The sequence below is a fragment of the Rhamphochromis longiceps genome, linkage group LG3, assembly GCF_057381845.1.
Source record: "Rhamphochromis longiceps isolate RC_006_pf linkage group LG3, R_longiceps_female_GT1.1, whole genome shotgun sequence".
NCBI classification, from domain to species: Eukaryota; Metazoa; Chordata; class Actinopteri; order Cichliformes; family Cichlidae; genus Rhamphochromis; species Rhamphochromis longiceps.
Window position 1 is genome coordinate 72,214,575 of NC_140559.1, and position 13,959 is coordinate 72,228,533.

General features: G+C 39.5%; 1 protein-coding gene across 1 annotated transcript; it reads left to right on the forward strand.

Annotated features, from left to right (window-relative positions):
* Positions 1-816: 816 nt before the first annotated feature.
* Positions 817-9,542, forward strand: LOC146676692 (VPS10 domain-containing receptor SorCS2-like; the record flags this gene model as incomplete). Its single annotated transcript, XM_085401234.1, has 4 exons — positions 817-952; positions 2,893-2,995; positions 9,185-9,261; positions 9,451-9,542. Coding segments are annotated over exons 1-4 (302 nt in total), but the record flags the coding sequence as incomplete, so codon positions are not given.
* Between the last annotated feature and the right edge of the window lie 4,417 nt (positions 9,543-13,959).

Consider the following 13,959-nt stretch of genomic DNA (forward strand, 5'->3'; position numbering starts at 1 on the left):
AAGAATAAAAGGAAAGCCCATAAAGTTGATTCTGTTCATCTGGACGTAATTTTTTCAGTGGGAAAAATGTTTCCTCGCACATCCAAGTGATTCTTGCTTCCCTGGCTGCTGTATCCGTGGGGATTGTGTTCACTCTGTGTTGTATAGCCCTGATGACACCCAGTTTGTGCTCCAGTGGATGATAATGATCAAATCTTACATACTGGTATGTGTTGGTTTACAGTAAACATGATCATCCAGAATCAGTTTTGGGGGATTTCCTTACCTGGATGATTGAGCATGCATCAACACAATGAAAGGAAAGATTTGTAAGAGGGTACTGAGACCTAGTATGATGTATGTTTTGGAGATGGTGACATTAATAAAAAGACAGGAGGCAGAGATAGAGATGGTAGAATATATTAAGATTGTCATTCGGGGTGACCTTCTAGGGATAGGATGAGATGATCTGCTGCGGTAACCCCTATAGCAGGTGTAGGGGAACTCCAGGCCTCGACAGCCAGTGTCCTGCAGGTTTTAGATGTGTCCTTGACCCAACACAGCTAATTTAAATGGTTAAATTACCTCCTCAACATGTCTTGAAGTTCTCCAGAGGCCAAGTAATGAACCGGCCCTTGAGGCCTGGAGTTCCTCCACCCCTGCCCTAGAGGGAGCAGCTGACAGAAGATTAAGCAGTAGTTACATATATACCACATTTTTTTTCAAAATGACTTGCATCATGTTCAAAGATTTCTTTAAAAGGGCAACAGAAATAACTTTTTGCAAAATTAACCCAAGCTATGAAAAATCTATCTCATTCTGTCAGGTACGTGGAATCAAAGGAGTCTTCTTGGCAAACCAGAAAATTGATGGAAGAGTGGCAACTGTAATAACTTACAACAAAGGACGTGACTGGGAACCCTTGGCCCCACCTACCACTGACATGAATGGCAAACCTGTCAGTTGCAAAGCGGTAAGCATCCATCTAACCAAACTAGTCTGTACTCAATACAGATTTTTACAGAGTACGTTAGTACTGCACATAGTCATGCATATTGTACATAGTAGTAGTAGACACTTGGCTTAGACTTTGTATCTATAAACTGAAGTGCAGATGCAATCTTGCACAAGCAGCAATCAATCAGACTGTTCAGACCTGTTGACTAGGTTGTTCAGAGTGTAAGCATAAAGTAAGCGAAGGAAGGATGAGTGTTGTACATTGAAGGATGTGTTTGAGATGCCCTCCTAGCTTTGCCATCCATCTTGTGAAAGTTGCTGCTGTAGGGGTAGGCTAGTCAGCAAAGAGCAATGAGTCACCCGCAGTCTGATATCCATACATCATACCTCGCAGGGAGATAGAGGGGGTGTGAGTCTGTTCTTTTATTTGAACCATCGCTTCAGTCAGCTGACACATCTGGAGGTAGGACACAGATATCAGTTTGAGACTCATTTACCATCTCTGAGCCGTGGTTGGTCGCTCTGATATTGACCTCTCTTCCCTTTAGCCTCTTCCATACCTCAACAGAATTACCTTGCCTGGATTCCAGTTATTACATCTATCAGTCAGAGAGGCGGCTTTATTTCAAAAGCTGACATCACATGTATTGCCTCACTGACATCACAACTCACAGAGATAGACAAAGCCAGATAGCAGATGTACTATCTACTATCTATATGTCAGTGTAACAGGCACGTGCTGTCAGCTGTAGCCATTACCTGACAGAGACTGGTTAAGAGAAATGACCTCTATACACAGGAGAGGTTTATCGTTTCGGAATGCGGTGTGTTGTAGTTTGCGTGCTCCACGAAGCACCACAAAGAAATGTGCAGATGCTAAAAGATTTTTATATATTTACTGAGCAATTCTGCACAAAGCACATATAGCCAGACACTGGCAAAATTACATAGGGTATAAAAGGTTAATTTGTTCCCATTCTTAAACCCCATTCCTATAAAACTCCTACCATTAATGATTGCGTCGATCTTAAATGTGATCAGTGTAACATGCTACATGCCACAGGCTTTTAAGGTGGCAAAAATTAAACCATTACTTAAAAAGCCAGCACTTGCTGTTTTAGTTAATTATAGGCCAATCGCCAGCCTTCTTTTTATTTCAGAAATTCTTGAAAGAGTAGTTGTAAAACAGCTAGTTGTAGGTACAGTTGGTACAGGTAAAGTCAGACACACTAACATTTTTTAAAACAGTGTTTAGACAAACAGCACTACACCTCTGATGGTACTTAACTTACACTGCTGAAGAATATGTCCTGTGCTACCTAACCAACAATTTGTCTTCACTGCTTTGGAATCTATGAGAAAGCATACTGAAAACCCTATTTTGGAATGAGCCAAAGTGATGTAATATACTGTTTGTAATTCATAAAACAGAGATGGATCTTGGTGAGTAATGATCTGATGCAACCAACAAGTCTTCAGGTTCTTATAGATCAAACTTGCTTTCCAGCTATTTGCAAACACTGGTTTTTGATATATTATCAGAAACAGTTCATGACAATCTTTTGTGCAAAACAATACATTTCTATTGAAACTGCAGTCAACATCCTCGGCATTAGGGTTTGAAGCAACAAGTGGAAATGTAATTCATAAAATGCCTAACGTTTGCACTGGTGACTCTCCACTCTGATTCTCATATTTGAAATGAATTATCATTCATTAAATATCTGTCACAAATACAGTTTGATTAACAGAACTAAAACCCTTTTGAACTGCGATTAGTTTGCAGTGGGATAATCAGGTATCTGTCGTAAGACTCATTAAATATTGCTGAGCGAGTGCTCCGGTATTCAGTAGACCCACTATTTTACTCTAAGTACTTTGGGCCACATTGAACATTGTTTTGGTGGGTGGATCTGAGTGCTTCCTAAGTTCTTTCTACATGTGTCTCCTCTGCAGCCGGACTGTCACCTCCACCTCCACTTGCGCTGGGCAGACAACCCCTATGTGTCTGGGACTGTCCACACCAAAGACTCTGCTCCCGGTCTTATTATGGGTGCTGGTAAGTAAACCTATTTTTATTTATGTAATTTTTTATGAGCTTCCTCCACTTGTTTTCACTTTATGTAACTTGTTTCTTGAATTTTCTAGAGGGGTTGGCTGTGTCTTTGTAGATTTAGAGAAAGTGTATGATAGGGTGCTGAGAGGAAGTTGGGATTTGCAGAGAAGTATGTGAGGGTGGTGCAGGAGATGTATGAGGACAGCAAAACAATGGTAAAATGTGTCATAGGAATTACAGAGGGGTTCAAGGTGGCTGTGGTATTAAATCCAGGATCAGCTGTGTGCCCCTTCTTGTTTTCTGTGGTGATTGAGGTCTGAGTCAGGTTGGGGTCTGGCAGGAGTCTCTGTGGACTACGATGTTTGCAGACAACATTTTGATCTATAGTGAGAGTAGGGAGCAGGTTTTCATTGAGAGTAACCAGGATAAACAAGATTAGAAATGAGTACCGTATTTTCCGGACTACAAAGCGCACCTGAATATTAGCTGCACAAGCTAAAATCAGGGGAAAATTCTGTTTTGTACATACATTAGCCGCACCTGACTGAAAGGCGCAGGTGTTTTAATGTTTACTTACCATATGTAAGAGAATATGCACAAAGGGGATTATCAGGAAAGAGATGGCTGTTTGGGAACACATCCCTTTGATTAATATATACAAGTACAGGTAATTACAAGTACGAAACATGTACTGTGCTTTATAAACGAGTAACAAATGTAGTGTATAACAATGACCTACAGCACACCAGAAAAATAGATTCGGCCTACCTTTTAGGCTCAGGTGCAGTGACACAGCTTTAACAAGAAGAAAAGTCAGTCATTCACCACCATCTTTCTCTTCTTCCTGCGCACTAAAACCACCAAAGTCCTCTTCTCCAGTGTCGGAAACAAACAGGCTTAGGATGGCTTCGTCATCCACTCTCCGCTTCTCTCCTTCGTTGTCGCTTTCAAAACCAAAGAAATCCTCGTTGTCAGTGTCGGAGTTGAACACCCTCTGAAGGGCCATGGCGGTGTCCCCCTCTCCATCACGCAGCAGTCCAGCCCTTCAAAATCTGTTGGTGATCGTGGATGTTTTCACACTTCGCCATGCTGTCAGAATCCACTGACAGCCTTGGGCAAAACTTGCTCTTCGCATGCAACCAGTTTTGGTGAATGATTTATCGCCGCTCATCATCCACGCCTCCCACTGAACGCGTAGTGCTACTTTGAACGCACAATTCACACTTATGTCGAGTGGCTGCAGGTGCTTCATTGTGCCTCCAGGAATCACAGCTGGAATCGAGTTTGTGCTCTTAATGGCTGCTTTCACAGAATCTGTGATATGGGCCCTCATGCTGTCCAAAACAAGCAACGCTTTTTTTGGGGGAAAGAATCCTCCAGGTCGCTTCCCATAGCACTCTTGCAGCCACTCCTTCATTACGCTTTCCACCATCCACCCTTTCTTGTTGACTTTAGCAGAGATCTTTTCTATTGGCACAGTCATTCGCTTAAAAATCACCATTGGCAGAAGTTTAAACCCTGATGCTGTGCAGACCAGCACACAAATGAAATTTGTTCTCTCATGGCCAGTGGTTCTCACCGTGATGGTTGATTCACCTTGCTTATTAACAGGTCAAACGTCAACGGCACTTCATCCATGTTTATGATCTCATCCGGTCCGATGGAATACATTTGTTTTTATTTCTTAGTGTGAATTTGCGGAAGTTTGTTATTTTCTCTGCGTAGTCGGAAGGGAGTTGCTGACACACCGTCGTCCGTGCCCTGATGGACAGTCCTTTTCGTTTCATAAATCTGTGACACCAGGATGGCCCACCTCTGAAATTTTCTATCTTCATTTCGTTGGCGACTGTTTTGGCTTTTAATCAGATCTGCACAGTTGAAACACCTCGCCCGTTTGCTCTCTGTGTGTTCATCCAGTCTTCAAGTTTAAACCATCTGCTCTTATTTCCTCTGAAAGCTTTTTTCGTCTTTTTGGACTGAGCTAGTTTTTTACGCTGGCGTCTCCAGCGTCTCACCATTGATTCGTTTATACCAAGGGTACGTGCAGCAGCTCTATTTCCCTCGCTGAGAGCCTTGCTAATCAAGTTTGTTTTTCGCGCTACTTCATACGGCACTACGTTGCCTGGCGGACGGACATGTGACCAGTGTTACCACTCTTGTACCCTTGTACTCTTGTGTGTCTGATCACATGCCCTTCCGCCAGGCAACGTAGTGCCGTACAACAGCGGAACAACCAAAACAATCGTCTTACGATATCACAAAAGTCATGGACGATCCATAGAAAAGCCGCACCTGACTAAAAGCCGCAGGGTTCAAAGCTTGTGCAAAAAGTAGCGCCTTATAGCCCGAAACTTACAGTATATCAGAGGAGATCGGTGTATCAGAGGGACAGCTCAGGTTGACAAAGAGCCAAGGCTGAGATGGTTTGGACATGTGCAGAGGAGGGATAGTGGATATACTGGACAAAGAATATTAAATATGGCTCTGCCAGGCAGGAGGAAGAGAAGAAGATCAAAGAGAAGATTTGCTGATGCTGTGATGGAGGACATGCAAAGGGCTGGTGTGAATGAGGAGGATGGGTAGAGTGACATGGAAGCAGTACAGCAGCAAGCCCCTAATATAAAGTGAGATGGAAAAGTCTATCCATGCCATCCATCCAATGAAATAGTCTTGAGTCTTCATTTGCCAGTGTAGCGATCTATTGAAACCTGTACAAATACAATATCATGTAAATATAATTTAAAAGGCAAAACCCAGAGTTTGTACAATTTTGTCTAGCTTGAAAGTCAAGATTCGAGATGACTACCTTTATTCTTCCGCACAGCCTAAACTCTCCAAGGATGTTAGCTGCCTTTTTTTCCTTTCCCACACTGCTTCAGTAATGTTAAGTTCTGGGTTCCATGTGTGATAGTGTTCAACTGTGCGTTTTTCTATCCAGGTATATTTTTACAGCATTGGAAGTGGGTTTGGGATAATTATCGGGCTGAAAAATGATTGGCCATTAGCCAATTGCTTTCCAGGCACTTTTGATATTGCAAGCCAGATCAAAATCAGACAGTGTTTTCTGTATTCATAAGTTCATCAGGTTTGACAAGATCTCCAACACCACTGACTGAAATTCAGTACCAAACCATCACAGATGGCTTTATTGTTCAGTGTAACAAGTATTCCAAACAAACTGCCAATGCAGTAAAAACATACCTAATTATAAAAAAACCACGATGAAACGTTACCAGTCATGTATTGGCCTCCCCAGTGCTAAGATCTCAATGTAACTGAATCAGTGTGGGGTCATCTTAGCAGAGAACAGAGAAAAAGCAGCCACTATCTCAAAAGGATCTTTGGAATGTCCTTCAAGAATCAAGGAGAACTATTCCTGAAGACAACTTAAAGGAATGACAAAAAGAAAGCTTGCCTAAGAGAATTCAGGCTGTGCTGAAGAATAAAGGTGAATAAAGTTTGTTACAACTGAACAAATTTGAGTTTTTTTTTCTTTTATATTGTATTTCCCAGCAATTTCCCATTTTCCTATCAAAATATAAAGAAATAAGGTGTGGCTCAAGATTTTTGCACAGTATTTATGTAAAGAGTTTGCATGGTTAGGCAAGAAAACCCCTTTCCTCTAGAGAAAAAATACAGTTAATTTACCAAGGGAAAAGCTTTGGCTGTTCCTTTCTGTCTGTGCAGTGGTGGAGTATAAAACTGCTGCCACACTGCTTCATGCCTGGGGACTTTTACACAAGGTGGAGTTTACTAAACTGCCAGCAATTTTATTTATTGGATACTTTACTATATTTGTCTTTGTGGGGGCATTGCTGACAGAAAGCAAAAAAGGCTTGAAAATGAAATTAAGTCAGTGAGTAAGCTGCCTGTGTCTGTTTGTGAAAAAGAGAAAACAAGCCATTTAAGTCACACTTTTGATTTTCTACTAAAGCCCATTTCTGCTTAAAAAAAAAAAACTCTCACAGAAACAAAGACACACAGTATAGTTTTTGAATTGAATTTTATTTATATAGAAAAGAAAGAAAGTGAACTTTATTGATCCCCGTGGGAAATTCCTCTCTGCATTTAACCCATTCATTCAGTGAAGCAGTGGGCAGCCATTGGCCGCCCAGGGAGCAGTGTGTAGGGATGGTACCTTGCTCAGGGGTACCTTAGGGTAGCTGTTCAGGGGAATCGAACCCCCGACCTTCCGATCATGGGGCCACCACTCTACCTACTGAGCTATCCCTGCCCACAGTTACCACAGGACACTGAGCTGCATCAAGGTGTGCCATGCTCTCCAAGCTAGGCCCACCCTTACACAACCACAACAAGAACAATGGGACTATATCAGAAACTGAGTGACTCTTATATGCCCCATCTCCAGCATTGCCTTCAATTCTTTGAGAACCATTTTGCTTTGGTGTTTTTGCAGCCTATAGGGTTGTAACTGAACTGACAGCCTTGGGAAAGTTACCAAAATATACTTTATGAGGTTAGTGCAACCTGGCCCCAGAGAAAAAACGCATCAGATATAGCTCAGTTGCAACTTAGCTATATATGCACTCTCAGCCGGTGAGAGATGGTTATCACAGGGAAGCACGTTCACCTAGCTCACCAGAGACACAAGCTTCGCCTTCTTCCATGCTTTTAGGAAGTTGAAATGGTAAATCTAAGTTGCTCTGCCTCTGTCAGTTCACACAACTTTATAATAAACAATCCCCACTTGGGAATATGTGTGACCTAAATAGGCTCTTGTCTATTTATGTAGAGCAGAATAAGTTCATTTGAATTGACTTGGTCCCCTGTAATAAAGCTCTTACCTTGTGTAAGTTCATAATAATACACTTGACTGGGACTTCCATGAGGGTTAGGAGGTGTCGAGGTGATTTTGGCATAGACACTGGATTAACCAGCTGGCATTCAGGACAGGATAGGCAACACTAGCACAAATGCTAGTGTTGCACTAGCACAAATGCCAGTAAAATCAGGCCTATTCTTTTCATAGTTTACAGGCCAGGTATGGGTTTGTAATGGGCTGCCTGAAAAGCCATTTCCCAGCAGCTCTTCACCACCAGCAACTGGTGTTCTCTTCACCAACACAAGTGTCCCTCTCTACAGTATCACATGACCTCACATCAGCATTCAGAGCACACCGTCAGATATTGCCCCACTAACTTATTATTCTGTCCAATCTGTACTTAGAATCAGTGGATGCATACTGTAAGGCATAGTTGTAGTCATTGTTTTGCACTTATATTTAATTTAAGTGGTACTACATTTGCACATTCCCATTCACACACTTAATACTCACCCACCATGCTTCAACCAAATTCCCGAGGCAAACCCGATTCTGGTTGATTTTGGACTGTGTATGGCCCTATAACCATAGCCTACGGTATACCACCTCGAGTCCTTACTGGAATCGTGTATGACCCTCATAGGTTGGGGGAAGATGACAGAGGCCTGGAGAAGGAGACATCCTGGCCCCTTAAGTACCTGCCTTAACCTGGCTCCTAAATACGTGGACTCTTATTTAGGAGGTACCAGGGCTGCCCACTTCTCCAGCACTCTTCCACTGATATCTGAAAAAAATAACCAAAAAATAACCTTTAACCTTCCGAATTAGTCCAGAAACCAGTGGGTGACATCTTCATTGGCTAAATTAATTTTTCACAAAACATACATCATACGTCTGTATAACCTGTTGGGGTCTTCACTGGTTGTCTGGAAACTTTATAGCAACAACATTACCAAAAAAGTTATTAAAATTAGTGACGTGTTACTGAAGCACACACATTGTAGCTACATTTTAATTTAAAAAAGAAGTACAAACTCTAAACCCTTAAGATATTCGGGTTTAAAGCGTAACTTTACTAAATCAGAAAATCTATTCCGATATTCAAATATACGCCTCCAGCTTTGATCAGAGAAAGAGATAAATCCTTTTTTATATCTTAGCTAATTTTGGCAGATTCAGAATTCAAACATATTCTCTCCTTTTGGCCAAATGTAAAAAAAACAAACAAAAAAACCCCCACACACAGCAATAAAAAGTTCTCGAGGAGCGCTCAACCTTTGTGACTTTGTCTCTTCAGTTATTCCCTTTCTAGCATCCCTAACACAGTTTGAATCCATTATTGTTGCCTGCCCCACATGAAGGCTCACTTCATGCCTGATAAAATTCTCCATTCCTCATTGTGCCTTCAGGTAACCTGGGCTCCAAGCTAGTAGAGTATAAGGAAGAAATGTATATCTCTTCAGACTGCGGAAAGACGTGGAGACAGGTACACATCCTCTATCTTAATTCTTCTTTTATACTGCTTCACTCTTCCCATTCTGACCTCACCATTTCAGCTTTCCACTGAGGAGAATCTGAGAGGATAAAAAAGTATATTATATCTATCATTTCAAATTGTTTATTAGCCTTTGACTGTCATGCCTTTTGTTATTTCTAAATATGTTGCTTTTGAAAGGTGTTTGAGGAGGAGCATCATATCCTGTATCTGGACCACGGTGGTGTCATCGTTGCCATCAAAGATACCTCGATTCCCCTCAAGATACTCAAGTAAGATTACAGACAAAGACAGTAATGCTTACTCCTTGCTGCTGCTATAAGACATTGTTTAATGGAGTGTGATTTTTTTCATGATTGGCTTCTTATTAAAGCCTTTTAGTGTCACCAAAATCAGTTATAATCAATATAATGAAAGTTAATGGAATGATTTATTCTGAAATTCACTGGTAGCAGTGATCATCCGTTAGAAGCCTGTGACAGTCAATCAATAAGTATGCTTTTAATTGTAGCCCTAGTTTTATATGCATGACTGACAAAATGGAAAAAAACGAAGTAATCAAGGAGATGTTAAATCAACGGGAGACAAAAGTAAAAATGATTAACAGTAAAGAAACACTCACTCCAATGTAGAGTCAGTCAGTGGATGTTCAAAATGCCATGCGATCATTGTTATGCAGACGTTGAATTGAGATGTTTATACCGTTTTTGCAAATGTAACAACCCCTGCAAAGTATTATGTTTTGGGTGCATTTCTTATATAAATGTTGCTTAGTATAATTGCATACTTGTAGATTTTGAAAAAGTTTCGATTTCTGGTACGGTACCTTGAATTTTTTAAAAACGATTCTCTCTCCTTCCCCTTAGTTCACAAATACAGTTTCTACCTCAGCAAGATAATATCTCACTGACCTTAATAAATAAGGATCAAATAATGAGGGCGCATAGATAAGACAGTGCTCAGGAAAAAAAAGAAAAAAGAAAAGCATTTATCACAAATTTAAATCAAATGACTTTTCGGATAGGAACAGAGTCCTTGACATTCTTCCCTCACTTTGGCTTGGGTAAAAAGGGAACTTCTTAAGTAATAGAAGTGTGAATGTTCATTATTACCACTTTATTATGTAAAATCAAAATAATGTAATCTGATATTTCTTACTTCCAAGACTCACTCCTTTTGTATAGTTTGTTCTGGAGTCAGAAATGAATTCCTTGACCCCCCCAAAATTCTCACTTTCACGTCTATGTTATAGCACTAAGAGTGAGAGCCACACACTAAACATTATTGTTCAATTTTCCAATTTTAAGTTTTATTCGTATGGTGCCAAATCAAAAACACAGTCACCTCAAGGATGCCTTATATTGTAACATAAAGACCCTATAATAATAATAATAATAATAATAATAACAACAACAACAACAACAACAACAACAACAACAACAACAACAACAATAATAATAATAATAATAATAATAATTATTATTATTATTATTATTATTATTATTATTATTATTATTATTATTATTATGACAAAATACAATTTTGTTCTTTAAGTTGCCGGTCACATTTACAGACTTTTAGAAAAAAGGATAATTTTTCAGTCCTGCAAGTCCTTATGTAGCCTTTTTAAAGCTATAATTCTATATCCAAGCTTGATTTTCATGCTTAATTTAGCTGGCATGGCAGGGTAATGTGCATCTGCCAGACAAATGCCAAAGCCAAATCAAAGTTTACTCTTTGCAAACTAGTTTATTATAATCAATCATACCTTCAATGGAAAAATAATGCATGCCACTTAACCATATTAACTAGCAATGTTATAATAAAGGTCTAAAGGTTATTCCTTTCTTTTTTGTAGTTGAGACTTGTTTCCATGAAAGTTTGGTTTTATTCCTATATTATTTTAGGTGATCCCTCCCAAAGCATCAGTTACTGCCAGCCTGTTGACATTCTGATACGAATGTCTTTAAAGAGGTGCCAGATATACCCTTTCCATATGCGCCTTGACTGCTGAAATATTGTGCACATGAATAATAGATGAAGCAGCACTGGCATTAGTGGATTAGTGCAGTACATCTTATTTTGTATCCTTTTTGTAGCTGTGTATTTAAACTTTGCTTCCTTTGGTTTTCATTCATGTTTTGTTGATAGTCTAAGTAACACTACACCTGGTTAGGTTTAGGCTCTGAAAAATACTTTGTTATGTGGTTGAAGTAAAAATATTGCCCCTGCAAATGATTAAACCTACAAGTTAGAAAATTAAAGTTGGCTACTGTATTTAAAAGTGACAGCAAGGGGTTCTTTTCAGGTGTAAACATCTGGAGAGTTTGGAGTGACAGGCCCACGTTCCTATAGCCTAAACCCAGATATCAAAGGGGTGATTGTGCATTATTCAGAAAGGCAAACAGCTTTGACAGCATTCCACTTTTCAATGCCCTGGAAATGTGAAGAATCTGAATATTTTGCTGACTTGGTGTAATGCATGTAATGCATATTAGGTGTTCATGAGGTATGGAGAACAGAGACCTAGAGACAACTAAAAACACTTGCCTTTTCAGCATGCTAGCTGCATATATAAGAACGCCTATATCAATGTTTGAGTAGTGGTCAGAAGAACGTAAAAAGGTATACTGAGGATAAACCAAGCCAATTCCGCTATACCTGGTGCGCGTAAGAAAATTATCAATATGTTTTTTGTTACATTTTTGTTTGGTGGTGTGGTTTTTCTAATGTGAAATATGTGCTGTGGCTCCAAAAAGTTGGAAAATACTGCCCTTTATAAACAAAATTACTGATTGCATTATGAAGAATTATCAACAACAACATTTTTATACCACACACAAAACACATTTTTATCCGTTATACATTAGTATGCAGCCTTTCTCTATATCCACAGTACTTTGCTGTGCTATAAATTGCATATACAGTGCACCCTGAAAAATGATCCTAAAACCTGGGACACTGCAGTTCATGGTCAGCCTTTGAATGGTGTCTTTTCTGCTTTGTATGTCATCTGGCATACTTCTGAACAGTAATGTATTGGAAAGTGTAAGTTGTATTTATAAGCGTCACTATTAAGATTTATTATTAACCTTTTTTACCTAGAAGTGAAACTCTTGAGGATAAGTATTTCTTCTGTGTACATGTGAGAGACAACATTATGATTTTGTCCAGTCCCATTGTTTGTTTTTTTAATCTTAGAAAGTTTTCTTTTGAACCTTGGTATTATACTTCATAGTTTAATGTGAACTTCTCCTATTAACTGCTTTAGAAGGTAGTCATTAGTGGTAAAAACTGGAATATATTTTATTTTACTTCACATTAGGGAAGTAATGTGATTGTTTTTTTCTTTTAGGGGTAATGTATTCCTTTTATATTAAAGAGCTTTCAGTAAGTCTGTGGCCTGGTTTAACCTATCACACACAGCAAGCAAAGATGACAAAAAAGTGTATAATGGCAAGAAAAGGAAAAATATATTAGTAAACAAGTATAGGTGGAGGACTGGGTAGGTTGTCAGTACTTGTATATTAAGAACTGTTCTTGACCTGAAATGCTTCTTCATAAAGTCCTCCAAATTTATACACTCCATACTATCTTTCCAAATCCTGAAAATATGACTTGTTCCCAGATTCTGTAGTGCCTTTGACTCTCCAAAATGATTACACCATGTTCCCAAGCGGGGGTAAGATAGCTACAACTGTGTGCATCAAAGCCATGCCATTTCACAGACACTTGAAGAGTGCATCTCGACTTTTATAAGTGACTGTACACACACACACACCCCCTCAAATCATTTCCGATAATTCCCCAGCTCCTCATACACTCACTCAAACTTGAATGAGTTTTTTTTTTACACTCTGTAGCTCTCACAAGGCATTCATATCAGCTAATTATGAAAAGGCAGCAGGCTGAGAAATGAGAAGACTCCCTAGCACACTGCCTGTATACAGGGAGTGCAGAATTATTAGGCAAGTTGTATTTTTGAGGAATAATTTTATTATTGAACAACAACCATGTTCTCAATGAACCCAAAAAACTCATTAATATCAAAGCTGAATGTTTTTGGAAGTAGTTTTTAGTTTGTTTTTAGTTTTAGCTATTTTAGGGGGATATCTGTGTGTGCAGGTGACTATTACTGTGCATAATTATTAGGCCACGTAACAAAAAACAAATATATACCCATTTCAATTATTTATTTTTACCAGTGAAACCAATATAACATCTCCACATTCACAAATATACATTTCTGACATTCAAAAACAAAACAAAAACAAATCAGCGACCAACATAGCCACCTTTCTTTGCAAGGACACTCAAAAGCCTGCCATCCATGGATTCTGTCAGTGTTTTGATCTGTTCACCATCAACATTGCGTGCAGCAGCAACCACAGCCTCCCAGACACTGTTCAGAGAGGTGTACTGTTTTCCCTCCTTGTAAAACTCACATTTGATGATGGACCACAGGTTCTCAATGGGGTTCAGATCAGGTGAACAAGGTGGCCATGTCATTAGTTTTTCTTCTTTTATACCCTTTCTTGCCAGCCACGCTGTGGAGTACTTGGACGAGTGTGATGGAGCATTGTCCTGCATGAAAATCATGTTTTTCTTGAAGGATGCAGACTTCTTCCTGTACCACTGCTTGAAGAAGGTGTCTTCCAGAAACTGGCAGTAGGACTGGGAGTTGAGCTT